At 36.9% G+C, this 27272-nt stretch overlaps 1 protein-coding gene across 1 annotated transcript in view; it reads right to left on the minus strand.

The window, feature by feature from the left end:
- The window catches only part of PITPNC1 (phosphatidylinositol transfer protein cytoplasmic 1), an 84831-nt gene that overhangs the window by 31571 nt on the left and 25988 nt on the right, over nucleotides 1–27272 (minus strand). Inside the window, exons 2-4 of the mRNA XM_074888830.1 lie at nucleotides 14291–14439; nucleotides 10235–10323; nucleotides 9785–9792 (exon numbers count right to left, since the gene is read on the minus strand). Of these exons, the coding sequence (XP_074744931.1) occupies nucleotides 9785–9792; nucleotides 10235–10323; nucleotides 14291–14439 (246 nt within the window). The remainder of the gene's footprint in view (nucleotides 1–9784; nucleotides 9793–10234; nucleotides 10324–14290; nucleotides 14440–27272) is intronic.

Here is a 27272-nt window from a genome sequence, read left to right on the forward strand (position 1 = left end):
TTGTTCTCCAAAATTAACCAAAAGGTGGAATGAACATCCTTGAACTATGTTAATGTTATCTGGAAGAGGAGATCAATGAAAGGGGTTGATTAGAACAATTCTATAATCAAATGTTCCTAGAGTAAGAAAAGTTACATATGTGATGTTACAAAAAAACATAGGGAGTAACCTAGGAGACACAGGGATGCCAGCATGTCCTAAAACAGTATTTGATGTTGCTCAGAGGATTCATATTCAAACACCATAAACTGATATTCTAGTTGTTTTCCATATTTGCAGGAGAACATGGAGGATTGAAAAGTAAATTACTACTGGAGGTGGATTATGAAAAGCAGATTTTAAAAAAATGTATAACCTAACAACAGATATCTTCTACTGCAGTTTTTAGAGCATTTGGAAAATAACTACACTGGTGCTAGGGTGGTAAAAACATGGGTTATTGATCTCAAAAATTTGTGTTTTACAAAGATGCATAACTACAGGGGTCACAGCCCAGGTGTACAGAGCTCTTTGCTGACAACAACCTAGTGGGAAAGCATCCTTGAGGAAATGAGAGGAGACTGCCAGTGAATATTTTGTGTTATCAGCAGTTACTAGTATGCTTACTTAATGCAGTAACTGGTACTGCACTACTGAGGACACAATGCTTCGGTCTGAATAACAGCTTTTAGAAACATTCTCCCTGAAAATGGTAGAGATGTATGTCATACTAGCTACAGTCTACTAATTGTTTAGAACAGTTATTAGGAAAACAGAGTTTACTAGCATCGTGTCTGCATATTTCAAGGTTACTGCTCTCAGCCACGTTTTACTTACATGTTAGTGTGTGTTAAATATCTGCCCTCTTGATTTGAGGACCAAAATTTAATTCTCTTTGCTACACAATTAAACAACATCAACACTCCCTAAATAAAATCTAGTAATTGATAAAAACAGAAAACAGAATGACATCAGTGATCTGTTAGTAGTGGAAGGGTCATCAAGGCTACAATGCTTGAGCAGACTGAGTATCTAGGTCAGAGCTTTGTGAGTCTGCAAACTTTTAAGTTATACAGTCTGAGTCTAGTTTGTTGGAACCCTCTGTGGCTATGGAGAGTGCTCTGACTATGCTGACCTCAGTGGCTCTGGCAGTGCAGTTCTCTCGGCTCTTTTAAGTAGTAGAGGGTCCACCACAGGACTTGGTGCTGCTCTCATGGTCCTGCTGTCAGGTTTGAAAACTCCATTGGCAGAAGGAACTTCAGTACAGCATCTTCCACATTTACAGATAATACAAAGCTAACACCCTATGAAAGCAGTTCCTCATCCCTGGTTCTGATTAAAGTTTCTTTGCCTTTGATCTAATTATAGAAATTCAGGAGTTGTTGGATGGAGTACATTTTTTCAGTACACAACAACTTTTTTTTTAATTAAAATAGTTGCTTTTAGGTCACAGTTTCAGAGACAGTGGAGGATAAAAATGCAAAATATGAAAAACCTTTGTGGTGTTTGATTTGAAGCATGGCTATAGTTTCAGAGGAAATTTTGAATAAAGCCAAATGCCAGATTTCCCTTTTACCTTGCTATTAAAAAATATCTACTATTTTCAATCACTGTCTGGAGTTTACCAGTAATGAGTCAGATCATGATACTTTGAAATGCAGCCATTTCATATATTGAACTTGAGGCTGCATTAGGCTGCCTGTAGCAGTTCAGCAAGCTACTGCTTGAATCTAGTTGTTGTTTCTTGTGACCCAGAATCTAAACTCTAATTAAAAAAAGAGATCTTCTAGTCTTGTATTTCAAAAAAGAAACATTAAGAAAAGACTAAGGATCTTCAGAGTGTTATACAAGAAGAATTGTAAATGCCATTTACCTCAAGCCACCTCATTAGAGAGCAGAAAGTCATTTTCTGCACAAAGCTATCAAAAGTCAACCTCCCTATGTATTTAGCATAAAGGCAAGGACTGTAACTATCTAATTTGAAATTATAAATGGTAACATGAGTTTACCTCAAATTAAAACTAAAATTCACCAAAAAGTGCTCCATTGCAAATACATCTCTCAAAACCTCAACTGACTGGCAACCACTGCTTTAGCAGCTATGGGGGGTCTCACTGGCTTTCAGGAACACTTAGCAGGGTCCAAATTTTGAACATTTCACAGAATGTGTCTCATGATTCATCAGCTGCACTCTGACTAATTGGCAGAGGGCTCTGGCAGAACCAGAAAACTGTTTATGCATCATTCAAAAGACTTTATTATTCATCATGCAAAAAAGTTGTTGAGTTTTTTTCCCCCCTCCTTAAGCGGCTGCATATTTACTTAGCCGGGGATTAAAAGTGTTATGCAACAGTCAGAATCAAACTTGGGAGTGAATGGTAGGTAATAAACCTCTTAGTAGATTTTTTTTTTTCCCCCAAAGCACCACTCCCTTTCTGCTCTGCCTCCCCCTGGGCGGGTGTTCTTCCAGCACAAACCTGGCAGCCGATCGATACACTGAGCACGCACAGGAATGCACAGGGCACTGTTTCCAGTTTTCCATTTCACTGTCTCTACAGCTTGCAAGGTTCCTCTTTGAAAAAAATAGCGGCAAATAGAATCTTTAACTTGAAATTAGACTTAAATCCTACGTAATAGAACAAAATCTTCAGAGGTCTATTGTCTTCAATGATAAGGTTTCTTTGTGTATAGCTCTCAAAGGAGGTGTCTTTTATAACCGTCACCTCCAGATTTTTTAGATGTGTTATAAAGTCCTTAAAAATTTGTTATAATCCACTACACCTGTGACATTCAAAAACAAGTAAGGAGACTATTCAATTTGTTTGTTTGTTTTCTTAAAACTTTCTATATTTGGCACCCCTTTGGGGAGAACCAGGAGAGTTTTGAGGCTCAAGAGAGTAACCAGTGAAATAACCAGTCTGTAATAGTAATTACCACACATAAGCATGGGTATTTCCAGATTAAAATAAAGTGAAATGAAAGCAGCATATGGAAAACACAGACCGCAGTTGCATTTTCAATTCACTACAGATAACCTCTTGAAAAATGAAAGGCCTATTTTTAGCATGATGATTGATTAGTGTTGCCATAGCAATAAGCAACACTTACAGGAACAGGGTAGAACCTAAGTGTGCCAAAACACTTGCCAAAGTCTTAAAGAGACAGTCAAACAACATACAGTGTTTTACAATTGTTTTATGGAGAAGACTGTAAAAATAACCTTTGCATAGTAATTATGCCCAAGGTGGGTACAGGAATTACTATAGTCGACAGTAAATACGGTGGACAGAGGGTAACTGAGGAAGGTTTCTTCACCCTCTGTAACCTGCTTTGTATGAGCGAGTGCTATTTCATCAATACCGTTTTAGCTAGTTTCATTTTCCATTTGGTTTCTTTCTGCAGAATGTTCAAAGAACTGCTAGAGACCTCATCACTGCACTTCACTTCTGCTCCTTGTGAATATTAATCCACAATCTTTCGGAGTTATTTTTGTACAGTAAAAATTAATCCCACTTTTTTTTCAAGCAGCAGAAGCACATTCCCCTAAATCTTAACATAAAAGCCTGGAGAGGGAGTCATGGCATGTAAATGTTCTCTCTGATCTCCCACCACTTTTTAGACTGAGGATTCTTTTTTTTAATATGGTCATGTATACATTATTTTGGCAACACAGGTGGAACTGAATCCTTTACAGAGCAATCTCCATGGAGTCTAGAGGTAAAGAACACAGTAACTACTGCAATGAGGTGAGACTGGCCCAGCAAAATTAATTTTTTTATTATTAGAGCATTATTATTTTATTGTTAGAGTAACTTTTAGATACCACATCCTTTGCATTCAAAGTTTTTGGGCACTGTTTTGGTAGTCAGTGGGTAACAACACCATTTCTTTACTGAAGATCAAAAACCTGGAAAAGACAAATGGAGTCCCTACTTCTCCTTAACAGACAAAGGGGAAGTGGGGTAATGGAAGGGCCCCAGGCTTACTCAGGCAGGAGGGAATGCCCAGCACAGCAAGGGGCAAGGAGGGAAAACAGGCAGACACACACACACACCAGCTCTGGAGCAATACTGGGCATTTATAAACAAGAAGAATGGATGGAATGGGAGGAGGGATGCAACATGGGCAACTGCCAATGGCAAGCACAGAACAGAGACCTGGATGTGGAAGAAAAATCAAAATCACACATGGGTATAGATAAACAAGATGTCATCGCTACAGTTTATACGCAAGAAGATATGTGAAGATAATATAGTGATGTCTCTACAGCGTATTTCAAATTACGTACTTCCTTCAGCTATTTACAGGAAGAATAAAGACAGTTTCTTTAATTGAATATTCAAAGTTTTTTGGAAAATGGCCACCATGTTATTGACTACCTTCAGAAAACTCTGGACAGCACTGCATGTGAGCGCACAGAGCTGCTATACAGGTTACTTACTACACAAACTAGCATCAATCAGGATGACAAAGTCGGAAGAGAATAGACGGAAAGGGCTGGGCAGGGTGATGGCAGGATTTGGAAGATGTGACTCAATGACAGGGAGGAGAATTTGGAAAGCAAGATAAGCACCGGAAGGTGGCAAAGAGCAGAAAAAATACTGTTGAGCGGAAAAAAGAACAATGCAAAAAAGGGGCTTGAAAATAAGCAAGAGAGTTAAACTCTCATAAACAAGCTCAGAAAGAAAACCACTGTTTGTATTACATACAATAACTTGAAGATGAAACAGTCGACTAACAAACTGCCTCCAACCAGTATGAAACTCAGCACTTATCTCTGTTTTGCCTTCCCTTAGGATCTCCTTTGATACATGGGAACAGTGACCTGTTTATTGAGGAAGAATGGAAGTGAGAAGCAGTGTGCCCAAGTGAAAAGGACAGTCCCATGAATCAGAGAGGGGTTTGGATTGCTTTATAATAAGCCACTGGTGGAAAAAGGGATTCTTCCAAGCAGCTTGATTTGCTCTGTTTCAATGAAATTAAGCTATTAAATGAGAATACAGGTTTGCAGCTTTCTAAAAATGTATTACCTGTTTCTTATAAATACTGCAGAGGTCCTTCCTTTTGCTAGAATCTCTAAAGGAACCAAGTATGTGTTTTGCTAGAGCAATGTCACCAGTTAGCCTGTCTTCTAAGTTGGGGGGTGAGAGGGGAGGAACTCTGGTAGTAGTAGGTAGTACTACTTTGTAGTAGGCTCTAACCCTGCAATACAGATTCTGTTGTATTTTTGATGCAGACTCTTCATATAGTCAAGCTGGAGAAAAGTTTGTGCACTGAAGACTGATGGGTTTCATCCAAATTTCAAGCACTGGTAATCAGATAAAGAGAACATAAGAAAAAAACCTCTACAGATTGCTGGCAATGTTTATCTGAAACAACTTTTTTTCCCTCTCAAGTCATCTCATTATAAAAATAACAATTACAAAAACATTCCTTCCAGATAATTTACTTCATGGATGAATTTACTTCATGAACTGGTAGCTGAGTAAGTGAAGGACAAAACATGTCTGTTCTCAAAAGTAATCAGAAACCAGCAGGTCAATAATGGAACATTTAGCAACTATCACTCTGGGGCCTTGACATATACCAGATAAAATAATTTTATTTGCCTCAGTCATTTGCTGTAGAAAAATCAGTGTCATTGTGATATATCTTCAAAGGAATCGTTGTCGCCTGCTTTCTGTTCCATAACTGGTTTTCATAAATATTCTGAATTTATATCCTATTCCTAAATTAATTTGAGAAATTGGCAGGTTGAAAGAATATGCTTCCTCCTTGCAGAGAGTAAACCATGCCATTTTTAGTGGTTTTTTAGCTTTATTTGTGAAACTAACAATTGGCCCTAAATTATGCATTAAAAAAGTTTTCCAGCTGTTTTTAAATTTCAGCCCCAGAATTTAAATATTGCTAAGAACACTGAAGCTGTTCAGAGCAGGCAGCAAAACTATTTGAAATTATCCCTGGTAAAAACTAGAACTGCACCTTCAAACTCAGAAGAGTTTGCTTAAATTCTGTTTGTATTTTTCGTAGCCTCTTTGTACTCCAACTTGATAGCTAAACTTTGTTAGGCTCAGTTTCCGTGCACTTTGATCATATGAATTTTTTCTACCATGGTTTAGTCACCACACATTCATGATCTGATTATTTGTTTGCCCCTCTCTGTCCAGAATCTCAACTGTCACTTAAACAGGTCAAATGGATATTTGCTCTGTGCTGCTTATTGTCTATCAATATCCCAGCACAGGTAAGGAAACTTAGTCCTATGCAATCCCTTTTCATTTGGTTTGCAATACAGGTTTGCTTTCTAGTTAATTATTTCTAATCTAGCTGGACAACCTCAGAAAGAAAAATAAGAAAGGCTCCTGAAAGTTCAGTCATTCTTGTCCACATATCTAAGAATAGCATAAATATTTTACACTAAAGATATGTATTTGCAAATGGTGTGATAAGCTGGCACATAAGGATTTGTTGAGAGCTGCAAGGCATCTTTTCTCCATCCTCCAAGTGAAAAAGGCTCCAGCCTGTGATTAGCGAAGGAATTCTTTCTAAAAGCCAGCAGCTCACAACACCCATTGCCCAAGAGCATGCGTAGCTTGACAGGAGGCACTCACCACTACCGAAGTCCTGCAATCGCTCACAGAGCAGAATCCCTAGGAGTTACTTCTACAGGGCTCCCTTTCAGCTGGATCCCAAATAGAGCTTCCCAAATATATGAGCCTAACATCAACCTAATCACAATATTAAGTGAACTTATAAATAAAAATTAAACATTTATTTTAGCGACATATCTTGTCAGGCTTCTAATTACAAGATCAAAACCAAAGCAACTCCTGCTGTAAGTTTAAGAGACTTTCTCAGATACAGTCCTGAAGTAATGCCCCAGCCACAGAAACAAGGGTTTGAACTTTGGCAGAGTATCTTACTCTCTAAATAGTACCCCCAAATCTGGATGACTTCCTTTGGCTTCAGCTTTGAAAGTATTTTTTCTACTTCCTCCTCCCTCTCAATGTCAGCAGGAAGCTTGCAAGGATTAGCTTAAGCTTTGATACAGCATTTCTTGGGACATTACCCATGTCTCATCTTCCTGATAGGAAGTCTTTTGTATTGCAGTTTTAATGAGGCCCTCCTCCACAAATAGCATAGTGTACATTTTAAAATGCTCTCCTGACATTACAGTATTTCACATATTACACACCACAAAAGCATCACTTGTGCAATAGTTCTGTTAAGCTCATTACCTTAAGTGTGTCATTTGCTTTACATATTATTAATATGGTTGTCGAGACTTGGTAGTAGACCTGCTGTTTGCTGTCAAGTTTAGGGGTTTGCAGTGTAACAAATACCATTCCTTAAAGTAGATGCCACCATAACTGGACCCAGATTATAGAGTGACATGCTAATTTCCATTCCTGTTTTCATGCATCCAATCACTCTTGGCTTTTTATACTACCATTGCAGAGAACAATATTCTGGAAATTATTTTCAATGCCTGCTGAGCTTTTCTTAGAAGATGTCCTAATTTCAGGTCCTTAAGAAGGTCATGTTTATGAAATCCATAATATTTCACAGGAAAACCAGACTGATGAAATTACTCTGCATCGTATCTCTGAATGCTAGTGTATGTGCTTGAATCCAATTTCTCAACAGCCTTCATATTTTACAACCGAAAAACCTTAAAACTATCAGCAAGAATCAGTCTGTTGTTCACATCCTCTTCCAAATCACTAACATGCACTGAAATAACACTACTGAGCCTTTAAGGTCCTTGCTCTTTATTTAGAGTGGAACTTATGAGGTTAAGTAAGGTGTGAACATACTATATAGCAGTATGTACTTGATAAGATAGTGCTGTATCTATCCAGTTATTGGCCTGCCTTTAGAATCAGTTTTCCTTTAAATGAGGCTAAATTTAATTCTTAGGATGTCCCACAAACCCTCTGAAGGGAATTTACTATCTTGAAGAAAAGGGTTTCCAAGCTGTCTTACATATTTTGGGCAATGTCTGTGGGTTTATTATTTCTTTCAGAATTCTCTAATGAATACAGAAGATCAAAATTTAGAGAAATATTCCAGACAAGGACAGGAATTATTCCCAGTGGTATATTTAACATTTTTGTTCTAGATTCAACAGTTTGAGGCAAAGGCACTTTCTCTATTTCCCTTGAAGATAATTTCATAGTTTATCAGCTCCATTAAAATATATTTTAGATTTTTGTCTGAAGTACAGTTCCCTTAATCTCATCCCAATATTTCTAGTTCTGTTTCCTTGCACCATGGTGAGTAATTAGTCCCCAACTCCCATAGGCAGTTATACTGTCACTTAGTGACTGTTTTGCCTACCTTCTACATTTGTAGACTGATTTAATTTTTCTTTACAAGTCTCTTCAACCCTGCAATCACTTTTGCTGATGCTCCTGAACATCTCTATAGCTGTGTACATTCACCGAAATGTGTTTCAGGTGTTGTCTCATCAGATTAGATAAAGATCACCTCCTGATTCAAATTCTATGAGTATGGCATTGCTATTTGGTTTTGGTAATGTATTGCATTTCAAATTCAGACACATATTTTGGTCTGCTACCGCCCCTTTAATCATTCCCACTTGTTTTTTTCAGTTGAAGAAAAAAAAACTCACATTAAAAATTTCAAATTGACTTTCAGTTAAAGAAAAAAATATATGTGTAAGTAACAGACATCAATGCAACACAGCACATGTCATCTTCCCAGCCTAAGATTAAACCTGCTATCAAATGGTAAACCCCTAATTAATGTAAACTGTGACAGGCCCTACTGAAGACATCTTCCAACAAACCCAGCTGAGAATCTGTCCCCTCATTACTACTGTCCATTATGGGACATTTGGGTTTCCTCTGACAATCAAATGAACTTTAAACATGAAACAAAGCAGAATATGTGATAAGTATCTACAGTACATATTGAAAAGCACAGTTTGCTACTTTAGATTTTCAAACTTGGTCATCACAGTTTCAACTCTAACTCTCTAGCTTTCAGATCTGAGCCTTTAAATCCCTTTATTTTTTCTCTCTTTTACATTTATCACATTAAAATCTTCTTCCTCTCTGTATGCCTTACTGGTTTTAAAAAAATCTGCACAAACGTTTTGAGCACTGCAGAGTTAAGACAAACAAGTGGATTATGTTTTATCTGCAGTCAGAAGTTCAAACTAAATCAAGGCAGCAGTTTCTGAAAGGTCCCTTCACCTGGAACTTCCTCACCATCTTCTCCTCACTTTCTAAAGGTTGCTGAAAACTTACTGTATATTATTGAGGCCAGTACATTTAAAACAATTTTTCTCATGATTTATGTGCTATATTTTGCCTTAGCTCTGCTAGAGAGAATAGTTGATTTTTCTGGGCACTGTGCCCAGATTATGTTTAATTTTGTCTACAGATTGTACAGTTTCCCAGATACTATACCAGAGATGAGCATTTTATAAGTTAATAAAACAATAAATAAAATAAAATCTGTTCTCATGTCTCCACATAATAACTGGAACCTTAAAAGCCTTACCCTGTTTTATAGAAGCTTCTCTTTGTTATAGTCAGTGACTAAAAATAGATCAAATTATTCTGAAGTGATAAAAAAATAAGGTAAATAATTTATAGGATCCCCACAGAAACACTTCAAATTTAACCTTAGATTTCTTAAACAAATTGCTAAAATAAAGTTCCACTATTGAATGCATTATGTATTAGTTATATTAAGAAGGAATCAGGTTGGATTCCACTACTATATTTCACATAATTATTCTGTTTTTAGAATAAAAAGAGGAAGAAAAACTTACTGTGTATTCTGATTTCCAATTGTCCATTTGTAAAAAAAAGAATGATGAGAGAAAAGAAAAAAAAAAGAAATGTGAAACAAAACAATGATGCAAGATCCTTACAGTAAACATACATTAATAATAAAAAAATTTGTGTCAGATAATCTGCTGATTTATATTTGTCTAAAGTCTATGGGACAATAAAGGGTACAAGTCAGCACAGAATCTAAGCACCTTTTCTTTGCAGGGAAGAAATTGCATAGATACAACACTCCAGTTCTTACCCGTCCATAGTCTATAAACTGTATCTCCTGCTATTAGTCAATATAAGATGTAAAAATATATCCAGTTCAACAGGAGTTGTTAAAGAAACTTGGTATCTGTGGCTCAATATGTAATTTGGAGCTTCTGAAGATAAACTAAACTATCCATAAAGTACGAGTCAGTAATCATTTCTGCTTTATTCCTTACCTGTGATTGTATAAGGATAATAATTCCAAGCCTTCTCTGTGACATAAAATATTTTGGGAACAACTGCTCTAGCCCAGCTAGGCAGTTTGCTGAAAATAAAAAGAAAATATAAAATTAGAATATTCCATGACTTAGAGTATTGTAGAAAACAAGATTCTTCTAAATGTGCTCATAATTTGACAGGTGTTTCACAGGATACAGCAATACCTACACTTCACAACAGTATTTTCATCTCATGACTATGCATTCCGTCTCAGCTTTCTCCACAAGCGTAATATGAAACCAAGTCTGTCCCCCTCTCAAAGTGAGCAATATGGTGCCAGTGCAATAACCTCTGATCAGATTTAAATTGAGGTTGCACATTTCAAGAATTTATGGCCTCAAGCCTTTGGTTATGGACGAACTCAGCAGGTTAGGCCATACAAGGTGTAACTGTGTCACGGTATCCTTAACCACAGGGAGGCACTCTCTAACAAGAGGTCATGAGTAAATATGTGATTTCAGTCCTCTTCGATCCTGATTCCATTATTTCTTCTTAGAGACTATTTCTTCCTCCTCCATATTCTCTGCCGGCACACAAACCTTCATGTTCAGCTCACCTAGCACGCAGTTTTTCCCACACTACCAACACCAACTCCTGAGTAGAAAGCTTTTACATTAAAATGAACAAATCACTCAAAACACCTCCGTGAGGCTGGTAAGTAGTATTAGTCCCATTTTGCTGATGGGAAAAGTAAATCACAAAAGTGAAGAAAATCATTGGAACTGATGTCATAGCTCAGAGCTCCATCTGCCAAGGGAACCTTCCCAATGTGGTGGTACAACAGCAGTAGAATAAGAAATGAAAAACATGGATAAGCACATGGAAAGATCATTAAAAGGTAATTAAGTATGGAAGAGTGGGAGCATTTTCTTTACCACAGATCTTGGGTGTCTCATTTCCAGAACTCTGGTCACATAGGGTACCAAAGAAGTGGTGAACAAATACACATTTTAAAAAGGCAAGTTCATGATAATCCATCTTTCAACCCTTTCTTAATGACATTGATTATAATCAGTGAGGCTGCCAGGAACAAAGATGCAGTACTAGTCACTCACAGGAAGGCAGACCTTGGGAGACCACAAATATCACTGTACTTCAGGGACCCAGTTAAAATTGTGTTAGTCTAGCAATGTGTCAGGCAGATCACCCAGCCCAAGACTGAATCTTTACTGAACTAAAGCAGATGCTTTCAAACCTCAGTTTTCCAAGTGTAAATGTTCAAAACACTTATGTTTAGATAACTGTGTGCAGACTTTCCATATTAGCAAATTTCTGAAGAAAATACAGAGTTTGGATCATTAAGGCTTATTTAACCATGATCTAGCTACACATAAATATTGTATTTGTCCAGAGGCAAAAGGCAGACGTTAGTACGTTATCTAAAGACTCAAAGTCAAGTGCATTGACTTTTGTTTTTTGATGACATTGCTCAAAACAAAATTCTTTTCTTTACATAAACCTTTCTTGTGTACAGTCTTTTATGCAGCATTTTACATACTGCATAATAGACTTCACTGTATCAGATCTTTTGTTTATTTTGTCAACCTCTGTCAGTGTCTTTTTATGACTCTCTGCTCCCTCCCTTACCCCTGCTACACTTTACTCTGATGCCTAAATAATAAATACCAGAGGATGCAGACTTTCAGCTTCTGAAAACAGTGCTCCAGCAGGAGGGAAGAGGCATTAAAGACTTCTGAATATAACTAAGGCTTACACTGACACTAGAAAATTTTACTAGTAATGTCTTTGTTAATGTACAGCTGTTGTATTTTTTTGGTTATTGTTGGCTTCAGCATATTTGCCTGTCTACCTATCTTTGCTGGCATGGCACATCTCCAAAACCAAGTAATTTTATGAGCAAAACACACATTATACTCAGAGGTGCCAGCAAGTCACGGTCATAGACACACATGAACTGTTCTAAGGGTCCACTCAGAGAAAGAAAATGTAATATTTCTATTTTAGCAGTGCAGGTATCTGTGGATGACACTCACTCTTTTTTTTTTTTTTTTTTTTTTTAATGTAATTTCTTCCTTCCCCGGATGAAGTTCAGTCTTTCAGCGCATAGGGAGGAAGTGTTTCTTAAAGGCAGTCCAGCAAAACCATTGGTAAGCAAGACGACCCTCTGCAAAAATTAAAGTATTAGCAGGCAAGAAAAGATAAATGCAAATAATGCACAAAACTTTCCAAGAAACCATCACTGAAATATATAAGCTCAAATTTCTTCAGGAGAGATCATCCCAGAGCAAAATACAGTGAAGCAAAGCTAGCAAGTTTATTAGGGTGGTGGACCCTGGAAGAAGAAAAGATGACGGAGAACTGTGCTGGTGTAAGGAGTCCTGCTCCTCAAGGAAGGCAGACAGAGAAGAAGTTTTCAGCATATCTTGTATGGCAGCATGTCTCCTTGAGTGAAGCCTTCCAGAGAGATCCTGGCCTCCCAACAAAATCCATAGTTTCCTGAAAACCTGCTGATCCTTTCCACAAAGCTTTAATAGTACTGCAGTATCTGGTGGTATTGTGACACCAAAACCAGATTCAAATAGCAAATCTGGTGATGATTATCAATGAGTATTCATAATTATCATTAAACTCAGAGAGCCTGACTTCAAACATCCACCACAGCTTTAGGTAAACTTCCCAAATTGTTGTAGGCATGCAGATCTTCTCTGTCTTTGGGTAAGAGACCCTTTATTCCATCGTCTTCGCTACCAGAAACCACATGCTTCCTAAATATGTCTTGTACATGCCTTCTAGGACACAGTCCTTGCAGCTATTCTGAATTATCTTAAAGTGGTAATTCTGAATACACTCTTCTGTGCTTAAAGCCTTATCTCTTTTTAACATGAAGGAACGAAATATCCAGAAACATTAAGAAAAACACAACTTCTGGGAGCTGTACAACAGCAATACATTTATTGATTTTTCCCAAGTTCTGTAACTAGCCTGTGAGAGAACAGACTTACAAACACAATAATATTAAATGTTGGCAAGATATATATTATTGGACTTGTGTGTGTGTGCGCATGCAACATTAGTGGTGATTCAATTTAGCCTGAGTTAAGGTTAGATATGTCAAGTTTGCAGTGGAGGAGTAACTTGCAATGTAGAAGTAATAGCTATAGTGCTTCTATGCCCACTACGAAATGCTGCAGATCATAAGTTTAATAAAACAAAACAGGCCTGGGGGAATAGAAGAACTTCAGAAAAGCACTGATATTCAGTTAGATCAGCAGCAGTAAAAAAGGGAACAGATTGAGCAATATATTTCATAGGACACAAGTATATATATATGTGTGTGTGTATATAGCTATATAAAAAAAAATTATATATGTAAAAACATCTCTGGCCTGTGAGTGTGGAGGCATTGATCCTCAGCAGTATAATTTCACCATAGGAAGTGACACATATTTCACTTTAAGAAATGATGGAACTTCAGGGCAACAAAAGCCATTTTTCCCATCATGTCTTTAAACCTATTATTTTGGTACAGAAGGTCATCATTGTACAAGCCTAACGGTCATTCATAACGTCAATTAACTTTGCTGAGGCAAACCTCTTGTCACCAAAAATGGGATACTGGCTTTGTGACATTATTATGAGGTGAAGAAACCCTAAAACCCTTTTAGTGGTTTGGTTTTGGATTTTTATTTGGGAGTGGAGTGTTTGTTGGTTTTGATTAGAGTTTTTGGCTCCCCTCCCCCCCAGTTTTGGAAAACAAAATGACAAACAGTTAAGTGTAAAAGAAAGCAAAAGTTCTGATTTTCAGTACATCCTTAACTTCCAAGTTACAATTCTTTCTCTTAGAAAAGATACTCTAGAAGAAATGACAACTAATCCCTCTATTTTAAGCCACTGGTCTACCCCACCTTCCTTCTTCCTGCAGCTACCAGAAAGCAGCACTTATTCATGGGAACACATTCTACTTGAAACAGAACAGCTATTGCCTGGAAGGGGTATTCCTTCCAAATTTTTATTACAGCCAATGCTGAGAGAAACAGTTTTATTGCACTTGCCTGTTGAGATAGACACGTTTTTCTGTTAGCTGACCATTGCCATGGTTTGGATCTTCATAGGGTTCATTCTGCACCACTTCCACACCTTCGCCTCGATCACTCTGCTCATGGCTATGCTTGCTTATCATGTACAGCTGTCCAATTCTGTACTGCAAAGCAAAATCAAGACAATGTATTAGCTTTATATAATACATGTGCATTTAAAAGCTCTTGTCATACAATGATATAGCTGTATGTGCCAATGAAAGGTTGTTCAAGGGCGAAAACCAGTATTTTGCAGCTTCATTTAGACTTATGAGTCAGGGTCCTCCCATTATCTTATTAAGTCACTTGTGGAAAAATAACAAAACTTGGGTGTATACAGATGTAAAGAATCAGGCCAGTCCTTTATTTTTAGACTGTATTTGTAAGCATGTAAGTTAAGAATAATTAATCTACTGCTTCCACGTGCTGACATACAAGAGAATTTTAATCAGCAGGTGAACTCCAAAAGTTCTGTGGGACACAGGATCCTCCTGTCATGCCAACACAATGCCAAATAATGAAGCCCTGCAAAAAAATTCAGGATAACTACTGCTGCTTCACAGACATAGAAGCATCAGCTCGTAAGAAAAAAACCCATGTAGACTCTAAATCCTTTGAAAAAGAAGTCTGAGACACGTCATTTGGCAATATTATTAAAATGAATTTAAGCACCTAAATGATGCTTTTTCTATAGGCTCTCGAGTTACTTAGGAAGCCAAAACCCAGGAGGGTTGACCCAGTGTTGCTATCACAGAAAAATAAATTGTTGTACTGGCAAGTGATTTTTTTCTCAGTATGTCTGCATTTACACCAGGGCTTTTGCCTCCAGAGAAATGTAACAAGAAGTACATCTTTGAACCTTTAGTAGCAAAGATTTTAGAGTAAAACTGTACTTTCCCATACATTTTCTGGTCTGAGATTTTATTCTCACTTAAGTCTTTTCCACATTCTTGAATGTATCACAGTTCTTACAACAAACTATCTTCGGACCTATACAGTTTTCTCCATTGGGATCCTTCTCTCCTCCAGAGTAATTTATTTAGGCATATACATGCTAATCACTTCAATCACATCAATCACTTCAAATACAAAGAACAACCTGTTAATTTAGAGAATGGCTGAGCTACTACACAAGCTGCCAAGTACTAGCTCAGCATAAGGAAACAAAAGGATAGTGACAGTCTGACCTCAGAAAACTCTCAGATTCTTGTGGTTATTACATACTATAAACAGCAATCCTATCACATACTTTAAAAAGCCCAAATCAAAAGAGCAATTAGCTGGGGAAAAAAACCCCAAACCATCACAGACCTTATTAACAACTGCCAACAAGACAATCTTACTAAACAAAATGAAGAGATAAAGGATCATGGAGGGCTCCCTACAGAAGTTCCTTAATTCCACGTAACCCCATTTTATTCCTCTGCAGCAGGCCATAAGAAGGTAAGAAACTTAGAACTTGCACCTTGCAAGATCATTCAGTTAGAGGACAGGGATGACCCTTCTCCCAGCACTGAACGGACACCTCCTCCTTCCTTGCCAGCTACACACTACAACAGTGAAGCAAATGATTTGCACCAAAATGTGCCTTTCAGCTGATAATTCCAAAGTACTAAAAATGCCTCAAGTTTATAAAAAGGTTCTTTAATGGCAAAAGGGTGCTCTAGGGCAATGATGATGAACATAACCCACTGTTAAAACTTGCTGGAACTAGTGGAAAAGAGGATAACTAGGGGGGGAGGAAATACAGTTGTCATAAAACTAGCAAATGTCATATGGGTCAGGTCAATTAATTGTGTGACCCTTGTAACGTTTGAAAAAAATTAGTAAATCTCTACGTAAGTGCTGGCTATGCAAAGCAGAACTGCCTGGAAATTTCAGTGTTATGTACATAGTATTTCTTCCTCTCCTTTCTACCTATAATTAGAATTGATGGTTCTTTTTTTAATTAGAACTATAATTCTTTCTCTTTATATCTTATGTAACTTTGGAGAATCTACTTTCTCACTACAAAAATGATAAGCAGAATAATGCTATTTAAACAATTTGATGCTGGCACTCTCCTGCCTATATATTAAGCTTTCTCATCTCTGGTACCTCTTTCACACAAAATGTCCCCATTGAAGACATTAAGACCTAAAATTATTTTTCTTGCTACTCCAGTTATCTACCTTAGTGTCTACTGAATCCTTTTCTTTGTCTCATCATATTTGAACATTTTGTCCTAATCCTGAAGGCTCTGAAGGGCTGCAGTCCTCACACATACCTTTTAACTGGTTCCATGAAAAACTATCTTCTCTTTTTCACTAACAATAAATGAATGCATTGATACATAGGCAAGGCAAAGTTTTTGGACATAAGTAGTATATTTTATTTGATCAACTAGGAGAACTTTCAGGCACACAAAGCTGTTCTTCAGGTCTGAAATCAAAGCAACACACTTCAAAGCTGAATGCAAGTTGAGAAAAAATTCTTTGCCTTTAATTAGATATGTATCAATTAGACCACCTGAGAGTAAAGATGCTTAGTGCCTGTGGAGCGATAAGGATGTCAGAAAAGAGGAAAGGTGATAAGGTGCTTATCTTCTAATGGAAAGAAAGAGATCAGTAATTTATAGCCTGTGGAACATAAAAAGGTTAGGTGAGGAGAGGGGAGAGGAATTATGGTTTGCCATAAAGCCAAGATTTCTATTGAGATTTTTGTTATCCCATATAGTTATGACTTCTAGTTGCCATGGACATCTCTGGTAAGTCTTTCATAATTGCACATATCACTGCATGCTTTGATTTCCTACTTTGCAATTTTGCTCTCAGTTTTAATGGTCAAATACAGACACCTCAGTTTCTGCTGGAAATACTGGCTCAGAAACATCAAGATGAATGTATGTTCACACTGACAACAAACAATGGGGTTGTACTAAAGCATTCATTTGCTCCAGCATCATGAATCAGAGATATCCACCTATAATGACACCACATGTTTTACTAACAGAGACTGTTGCTCTTTCATGGACCCATACCACCACAAACTGCTAGCAAAATATCAAATCACAAAGACCGTAAATCAATCTGAGTACATGGTTAGGAGTGGCTAAGCTGCATACCCACTGCTCTCTTCGGATGATGATCTGTATTGTCAAGTAGAAATTGCTTTACAGATGTTGCACAGTCAGTGCTTCAAGAAAGGTTCTGCTCCGATGAGACTCAAAATCACGCACACTCCAATTACACCTAAGATCTCACAGAAGGTATCCAAGGCAGCTCAGCGTGGCGCTTCTCACTTGGGGGATGCTGAAGAAAACAGACGGCACCACTGGTGCTGGACAGCTCTTCTGTAGGAATCCTACTGCTACTCGCTTCTCCCCAGGCAATGGCTTTCCACAGCTATGGATCTGACACCAGCCAAGTGGAAATATCCACCTTTCATAACTATTGAAATGACTGTGCAGTCCTCCAAGAAAGCAGCTGTATTCTGCAAAACATGCACTTTAAAGTAGCTAACTTAGTTCTTTTGTGTGCTATTCATTTGTTTTTATCTGGTTTATACAATGTTAATATCATTCTAGAGCAGGATGAGAAAAAGAGTTAGCTTCCAAAATTATAGTACTTTACTAAACCAGAGAGCACAGAACTATTATATCAGATAAAATAACTTCTTTAAAAGTGTATGTTTACATACACTTTTTTTTACATGAATAAAATCCAAAGCAAAGATGTGTCTTTTAGAACTCGATGAAATTTAAATGCCTGAAAAAAATCTCACAGCTTTTTCTAAGTTCCTATTGATATTGCAGAGCAGTATCACTTAAGAAACATTTTACATCACTAAACAATACTATTTTTTCCTGCAAGGGTAAACTGATGTGCCACTGTTATTTATGTTGCTCTATCACAACCTGAATTTCTGTGTTCTTAGCTGTAAGATAATCTTCCAAGACCATATACTCTTTCAAGGTAGTCTGTAAAATTTCATGCAGTGGCACCTGGAGAAAAGCTCTTTGTTTGAAAACTCTTCACTTTAATATGGGAAAATTTCTTCAATATCAAAGGAGAACTTCAACAAACAAATGCACTGAATGTGGAGTTAAGAGATTTCTAAGGATATTGCTACACAGCTTTTGCAGTAGACTTGATGTTTCTCAACTCCTAATGAGTTAGACGTTGTTTCAGTGATGACCTCTCTTTTCCTTCAACAGGCAGATGGTGTTTGCCTGTTGGGAGTTTAGTCATACAAGAAACAAGGTTTAAGTTAGCAACAGCATAATGATGGTCAGTCTGATTTTGTTTAAAATTATAAGTGAGACCAGAATTATGTTTTTGGTGTTCTTGAGATAGGAAGAAAAAAAAAGAAAAAGAAAAAAAAGGGGGGAGTCCACCCTACACATCTTTCATTTGTAGAACTCCCAGTGTCTTCAGCAGAAGCTGCATAAGAAATCCTTGTACAAACATGTCAATTTTTTTCAGCCTATTACTCAGTTTTTGATCTAATACTAGTCTTACAGTACAACCTTTCAAACTTCATATGGAATGTAAAAAGTAACATTCTCTCAAAGGAGAAATTATGCTAAAGTTATCCATAGTCGGAAATTTTTATACCATTCCTTGAAGTTCTTATCTGAATGCTCACATAAAATGGAACAGATCCATCATTGGCTTAATCTTATACGTCAATTTTCATATTCAAAAGAATTGCTGAACCATTTCACCTACATTTACTTTTCTGTAACTAGACTGAACCATCAAGGATGGTGCTGCCATTTCAATTTATGCAATTTATTGTTCTAAGACAGTAGTAAGGTCCCTCCCTCCCTCCCTGCAGTTAGACGCTGGAGTCCAAAAGATTCTGAATGTCTTTCATACCTATTAAAGGTAATGATTGTTCAGCACACTGCATTTTGACAATGAAAAGTATTTCTCACACAGTGATCCATGCTAAAACATGCCAGTGGCTTCTAGTCCTGTCCTCAGAAAACTGCAAAGGTAAAACAGAAAAAAAGAAGAAAAACAGCAACAACTACACTGAAACAGATCTGTACTTATGCACAAATGTGCTCCTTTGCAGAGGTAGCTATAAAAAAAAAAAATCCCGCCTCCACTGATGGCAGTAGGTGTTTTGTCATTGACCTCAATTTAGTGAAGATTTACTTCTAGCAAGAAAATATAATGAATCAACTTCATCATCAGTTGTATCTGTCTAGCTACACTGAATCCAAGGACACTGATTATGGCAAAACAGTACCAATTTGATTAAGGAATTCTGATTTATAGAATGTTGTCTCATTAATAGAAAGCAATCTTAAAACTGATTTATATGTTTTTGATTTATTTTCAAGTCACAGTCTTTGGAAGACTCTTTGTGTGCTCTTTGGTGAATGGGTTCCAAGACTTCATTTCAGGCCATTTTTTACTAAAAAAGATTACTAAGCACATTATTCAGCACTTGTATAATAATTTCCATGTTTAGAATTATTTAAAACAAGTTCTCATTATTCCTCAAAGCACCACCATGAGACAAGCATGGTGATCCCCAGGTAAGTTGCTTGTCCAAACATGCATAGCCTGTCACTTCAAGCAATCTCTTAATGGCAATTTAACAGAGGTATTTTATGTCTGGAAAAACTTGCTTGAAAACATACTTGCTTGAGTAAATAGCATTGTTCAGGAGGATACACTGAAGTTTCCTATTGTGTGTTTTGTTTTGATGTTAGAAAGCATGGTTTTCAGGTCTTGATCAACACCTAAGCCCCACACTGCCATAAACATGAAAAGTTTACAGTTAGATATTGAAGACAGGCAAAGAAAGCATTATTCTTATTTTATGTTTGATTAAATGAAACAGAAATTAATACCTCAACCTTAAAAAAAGTCTGTAATAGAACAGGGAATTTTGCCTCAATCTAGTGATTTCCAGCTCAGTACTTTTACCACAAGACACACCTGTAATTTTTTAAAAACTCTAAATAGTGATTACTTAGTGGTTTCTCTTATCTCACTCACTGACTATAAATCCTTCATGTTATTATTATTAGACATGATTCTGTCTGCCTTCTGAAATGGGTGAAGCCTAATGCATCCTCATACTCATCTGGAGGTTAAAGCAGAGCCCTCACATGTGGGCAATTACAACACCAGCTGATAGAGTACCAAGATTGTGCCTTCTGATCCCCATACTTATGTAGATGATGATTCATAGCTATTAAGAATAATTTAAGAAAATCTTTTCCATGACACAAACTCCAGGTTCTGACAAGGTGATTTGTCTTCCTTGTTATTAACATTCCTAGATTGGTTTTAACTAGCATAGTACAGTGTGCTGGTATTTGATGTTTCATGTACTGGTGGATTTGTATTGGCTCCTACTTGGTCTGCTTTTTGAATTAGGTTTTTGTTTGTTTTGTTTTTGCTTCAGTTGGATGACTGGCTCTCAGAGCTACCACTCTGCAAGCAACAGAAGTGAATGTCTCTCATTAACCACCACCTTAAGGTTTTACTGCAGGACATTGCTATGGAGGGAAATTAGTCAGACTTGTAAACACTGCAGAATTAGAAAACTTTTTGTCACTGAAATAATCATTCTCTTTGCCTAGATAGCTATGTGCAGGAAGAAAATAAACCCACTGTAAATTTGAACTTGGAAGTCTCTTTTATGTAGCATAACTCACCAGTGTGAAGGTAGCACTTTATATTTCTAAAATAGTGATTTTCCTGGTAAAATAACTACATTGTGGGCTAGGGTCATGTGAAAGGAATACTGCTGGTTTTGACTGTTGGGAAAATCTGCAAGGAAAGCATGAATAGTAAACAGAGAACACAGAAGGGGTGTGTTCTAGCCCAGTGTAATGCCTTGCAGAGATATCCAGACTACCACTGAACTGATCTTACATCTCCTTTAGCCTGGCTGAATAGCAGTATGGACTGTACACTAATATACTATTTAACTTCTAATTTCTAAGCTGTTTAGAGCAAACGAGGCACCTTTACACTGCATTCTCTTTGCCATGTAGAAATATCCTAAGTGCAAAGAAGTTTTTATGAACTGTTATTTTAAAATGACTGTCCCTGAGGCACAAAGACAAGAAAGTAGCTCCAGAAGCAAAGGTACCTTTCTACATGACCGTCTTCAAAAGTAAATCTATTTTTACCTATACAAGAGATCAACCTTCTGAAACAAGAGAAGGATTGACTCGTTATAAGAAGGAATAACAACAAAAATCCTCGCCACTGACCTTATCTAATTACAGATTATTAGTGAGGTGCCACAGTTAAGTGAGTGCCATAGTTCCAAGTGTCATTTTATTTTTGGGTTTAAACACATTAGAGGTGCAGTTGGTATTGAAAATAGGTTGTGGAAAGCATCTGAATTGAACAAGGCAACACAGAAAAACCCAGCAATGAGAAAAATGTGCACAGAAGAAGGAGAAGCCATATGAGAAATCAAGATGGTATTCACTACCAACCAGTGAGAGAAATAACAGTTGTAAGAGAATCAATGTTAAATATTTCAAGGGGTTATTTTGTCTACAGATGATTTTATGTGATTAATGCCATCACTGCTCAGGACAGTAACCTGTGTAAAACTTCCTACACCAATTGAACAGTAAAGATTAAACCTGGCAAAATGCTGTCTCTATTACAGGATGTCCATTGCTTCATCACAGTACAAATGAGGGAACCGACCTTGCCTGTGTAGTAGTTTGCCTGTCTAGCAGTCCTGAGACTAAATTAAAGCTAAAACAGGAAAACACAGAATGAGCTGTCAAGAAGGCAACAGTACTTTCTGAACTAGCATACAATGAATGGTTTAAAAGTAATTTCATTTAAAAAAACCAGCCAGATGAAAAAGATCTATAGGAAGCTTTAGCAGGAAGGTTGTAATAACAACTATAAACATCTAGGTCCTAAAATTTGAATGTAAATATGATGCACTGTTGTGATTTAAGGTCCTAGAAAACTGTACAAGTCATTTAGTGGTATGTTACCCTAGTAATATATAAAGAATCCGACTAGTTAGAGTTGAGCTTGAAATTTTTCTTTCAGTTAATTCCTGCATGCATCTGTGATTCACAATGCACGACACATCTGCTGACTTGCATCAGCAGTCTTCTTTAGTATTGCCTGAATTCATGGGAACATGCTTTTGTAGCCTCACAAACAAACAATTGCAGCAGGAACAGTTGACTTTTGCATGCTGTGAAGTGCAATTCTTACTGCTTTCATGTTTGCTTTGCCTTTTCAAGGAAGAAATTACATCCTTAAGATACTTTATCTGTTTAAATTCCTGTGAATGACAGTTCAGCAACAACATATTGGATGTTCAGCAGGACAGTATCCTCCTCTAATATTTTCAGCTAAAGAAACATGACCTACTCTAAATTTACAGTATCCTGGCACAAAATGGCTTACAACCTGAAGGAGTAATACTGAAATCAATAGGAGCAGGTCCAGATCTGTGGTTAATAGGTGTACAATGAAAATTAAAATAAATTAAGTTGCAAATTTTCAGCTTTCATGCAAATGTTTTGCCAAATATAGCTCATGTCCTGTTCAAATGGTAGTAATTTTATGTTTCTACACCAGCTGTTCTATTGAAAAAAGCCAGCTGTTTATTCTGAGTGTACAAGCTCATACAATTTTTAAGAATCAGTTTTTATTAACAATATTTTACAGTGAGTCAGCTGGTTAAATTTTTCAACCGTTTACACTATGTGCTCTTTATATGAATACCAATAATACTGTATTATTTAGATTTATGAAGATACATAGATTTCCTACAAAGGATGCATGTAAATTTTCAGGAGGCTGTCTAAAATGCCCTCTGTTCACAAAACCAGAAAGAACAGCTAAAAGGGACTACGATGTCGCTTGACCACTTATAGCCAGTCTGTCAGTAATGCATACTGAAACACTCTTCACATCTACTGTGCCCTGTTTATGAGTACCTGCCTCTGATTAAGTCACAAATATGCCATGCCTTAATTACAGCTTATTGTTTTTCAGGCACAATTCACTTGGTCTTAGAGCGCAAAACTACTTTGATAACTATTAAATGCTATTGATGTTTTTTCTAAGTCAATACAAAAACATATTTTATTTGGTAACCACAATTCATTCATGAGATTGTAGTTAATTTGAAGGCTGAAGCTCAAGGACCTGTTTAGCAAATCTCTTAAAACTTTAACTTAGTATGCAGTAAAATGAAGTAAAACTTCAACATAATTTTTGTAGAGGCTACTAAAGTTTTTTTAGTAACCCAAACTCTTTTCCTGATATTCCAGGAAAATACTGTTTCCATTTGAGATATTCCAAGAAAAGTCAGAATGGAAAAGCGCAGGCTTCCTTCTTGATCCCTGTCACTGATCTCTTTCCAGCAGCGTGCACTAGTCCTCCACACAGGGCGTCACATGAATCTATTTCACTCACAGTGAAAAGTAACATTCTCCGTGGATTAGTGATGGTGATCCAGAAGCTTGCTTTAGTAAACCAGACAGCAAAAACTCTTGTATGTTTTTTCATTAAAATAAAGATGATTGTGGGGGGGGCCGGGGGGGGGGAAGAGAAGAAACTAAACCTGTGTGCTATGCGTATTAAACACATTTCTGTTGGCTGGAGAAAGGAAGCGCTGTGAACAGCCAGACAATGCAATGCATCAAAGGGCTTGAGCTGCAAAGCTGAGTTTGAACACACAGGTTAACTTCTCTGAAGTGCAAGAGTTTTAAATCTTTATTTATTTTAATTCAGCTCAGTTTAAGCTGGGAGTATTCAGAGTTGCATACATCCTTTGACCCTTTCCAAATTCAATGGAGTGCAGAAATGGACTCAGAAGTTAGGTTTATCTTTAACTATAAACAGACCAGACACGTGTGCATCTATTCATACTTTTAGAAATTATTTTTCTCTTTTTGCATGGCTAATGGTATTTGCTTAATGCTTAAGTAGAACTTCTTTCCCCTCAGGCTTCTTTTCTCTTAATTACTCTTCTTCAGTAATTACTCATTTTTGTGACTTATAAGAATCTCTCATACCAAACCCACCAATTTTCAAGTACGAGAATTTGATGATTTCAGGAAAAAACTTTGCCTGTAAACTTTGAGTTTAGAAGCACCAAAGAGACCACAAAGGATTCTATAAACTTTGTCAGAATCAGAGGGGAATAATTCTGCAACTACATTTTTTTGTCAAGCAAGTTCCTTATGATTCATTTTAGGCAATAGAATTCTGCTTATAAATATGAAAAAAAGGATATCTTCTTAGTATACACAATCTAAAATAAAAAAACTGAACATCAGAATTTCGTATTTACTATTTACAACCTTAATAAGACAAATCCAACCTGCCTTCTGATATCTTATTCAGAAGAAAGTGAAATTTTGTCTGCTACTTCCAATGAAACAAAAATATATTCACAGTCCAGAATATGTGATTATCACAAATAGTTCATCTTACTTTCTGATCTTCTAAAACAAAACTGACTTCAATTTAATTTTTAAAATGCACTTGTTTTATGCCTGCATCCTGAAGATAAAAATAACGTTACATACAATTCTGTGTCTGCAAATAGCTGAGGTCACTCCTGCATCTCTGCATCTAACCTAGAGATTAGGGTGATGAAGATATTAACGTTATCTAAAGTCATCTGATGAAAGGAAGTACATGAGAGCAAGACTTGAATTATGTAAGAAGGAAATGAAGGCATACTTTCCTCCCCATTCCCAGATTTATAAGATACACTGAAATCTCAAAATTAATACCAAAAGAAGATAAAATTTTTCCATTTTAGTTCACTAGAACAAATATTTGCAAATTAAGTATGTACTCTATAAACCTGCAAGTGACACTCCCCCCCATGTTGAAATAAGTCACCACATAAGTAGTAAGTAGCAACTTACTACTTCTGCAGTGATGCCTTTTTTACACGCATGAAGCCTCTAATAAATGTAGTAAGTACATTTAGGGTAGAAATCTGTTTGCTGGCTACTGACTTATGGAAAATCAAAACTGCAGCCAAATAAACTCTTGGGCAAGAAACCTGAAGTTTGCTGCAGAACCCAACGCAACTGTGACATCTGTGGAGCGCACATGCTGGAGAAGCAAGCATGCTCCGGGCAGCATGTGCCTGCCATCTAATGTCTTTGTCTAGACTAATTACAGAATACAGAACCTTTCAAGTAAAACTCTTCCACTTTGAAGGTGCAAGTACTTTTACAATATACAGATAAGTAGAATTGTTGCTTTCCAGCACAACAGAGAACGGGAAGCTCTTACGTAAGTATAAGTAAAATTTCCAGGAAGGACCACATTCCTGACTAACTGACAGACTCCAAAGCTTCCAGATCAGACATTCTTTTAATACCACATGTAGAATAAAAGGCACAAAATTACTGCCAAGGGACTATATAGGCTTAATTCAATTGCATCATAATCCAGAAATGTGAAGCTATATGGTCACCAGATGTTTTTGACAGATGGTGTCACAGCATTAAGCATTCTACCAGTGCTTATCTGTTTTTACTGACCAGTGTCAGATCCCAAACAAATCCTGTAAGGAATGTCTAGAACATTACAAACACAAGGAGTGTCTCCTGTAGAACAGAACTTGGAAACAGCACAGAGGGAGGTACAAAAAACTACAACAAATCTGCAGATTTTAACCAATACAGAAGAATTACACTGGTTCATCATACTTAAAAAGACTAGAGAAATAAACCCTTTTAAAATATGTTGTATCTTTGTAGGGCATGAATTTTAAAAATCCTGCTACCAAAATTTCAAATGCAGTATTATTTCACATGCACTTTTAATTATCATATCTGCAAAATGCCAGTGAAAATTTTAAAGCTGATATCAAATAATGCATATTGGCTACTATAAAATATTATAAATAATACAACTTAATTATTCTTATGAATCCAGTATATTGAAGGACTGCAAACCAACTTACAACAATTTCATTAAAAACTCAAACATTTATAAGGGTCCAAACATAACCTTCAAAACTTCACATGGTCAAAATAAATCATTATAAGCATACACACAGAAAGGTAATTACCTTTCTCTAAGGAAGTTACCCATTCTAACAGAGTTAAAGTAATAATGCTTGGGTTAAATGGGATATAATTTGTTGAGCTTATACAGCAAATAAGTATCTATATTCTGCAGAGATACCTACAGTCTTGTTATACAGGAGCTGTAAGTAATAGCTAGCAATTTATCAGTGAAGATATGCAGCATGTAAGAGAATCCAATGCTGCAAATGGAGCCTTGGCAATAGAACTAAAAAGCTCTTCTAGGACAGATACTCCTGCCCTACCTCTGCTGGATACCAGCACTAGTAGTAATCACCAGCGATAGCAGAAGAGCGAGTAACTCCTGGTTCTCCGCTGGACTACGCACTCTTCTGAAGTACCTTGCATAGCACAAGTAACAGATAAAACAATTTCTCAATACTTGTAAGTGGGAATATCTTTCTTTCCACCATAAAGAATTTTCTTTGGTGTTCAAACTTTCTGCTACAGAGAAGTTTCCAAAAGGCCACTGCGGCTGGAACAGATCCTGTTGAGTTCAATGGAAAGACTCTCCTGTTGACTCCGGAGAGCTTTGTACGTAAGTGAACAAACAGCTTTTCTGCACTTTCTACTCCAAAGTTAACCACTTCCTCATTAGTTAGAGCCAGCTGCGTCATTTAGAACATATCCTTTGGGTATAAGAGTTCATGGTGTACAGTAGCACCAGGGAATAAAGCTGAAAACCATAACAACAATATGTATAAATAGATAAGATCTCTTTATAGAGAACCTGGTTTTCTTCCTCCAGTTCTTCAGAGCACAGCACAGTGCTCTGCAGTAGTCATGCAACTACAGTTTATGCAAGTACTCTGGGCTGTAATCTGCTACCAAAGACACATGTTTAAAATGGAAAACATATAGCTTGAAGGCTTTAAATGCATACACATTAGAAAAAGC

This window comes from Strix uralensis, chromosome 19 (genome assembly GCF_047716275.1).
Source record: "Strix uralensis isolate ZFMK-TIS-50842 chromosome 19, bStrUra1, whole genome shotgun sequence".
Taxonomy (NCBI): Eukaryota; Metazoa; Chordata; class Aves; order Strigiformes; family Strigidae; genus Strix; species Strix uralensis.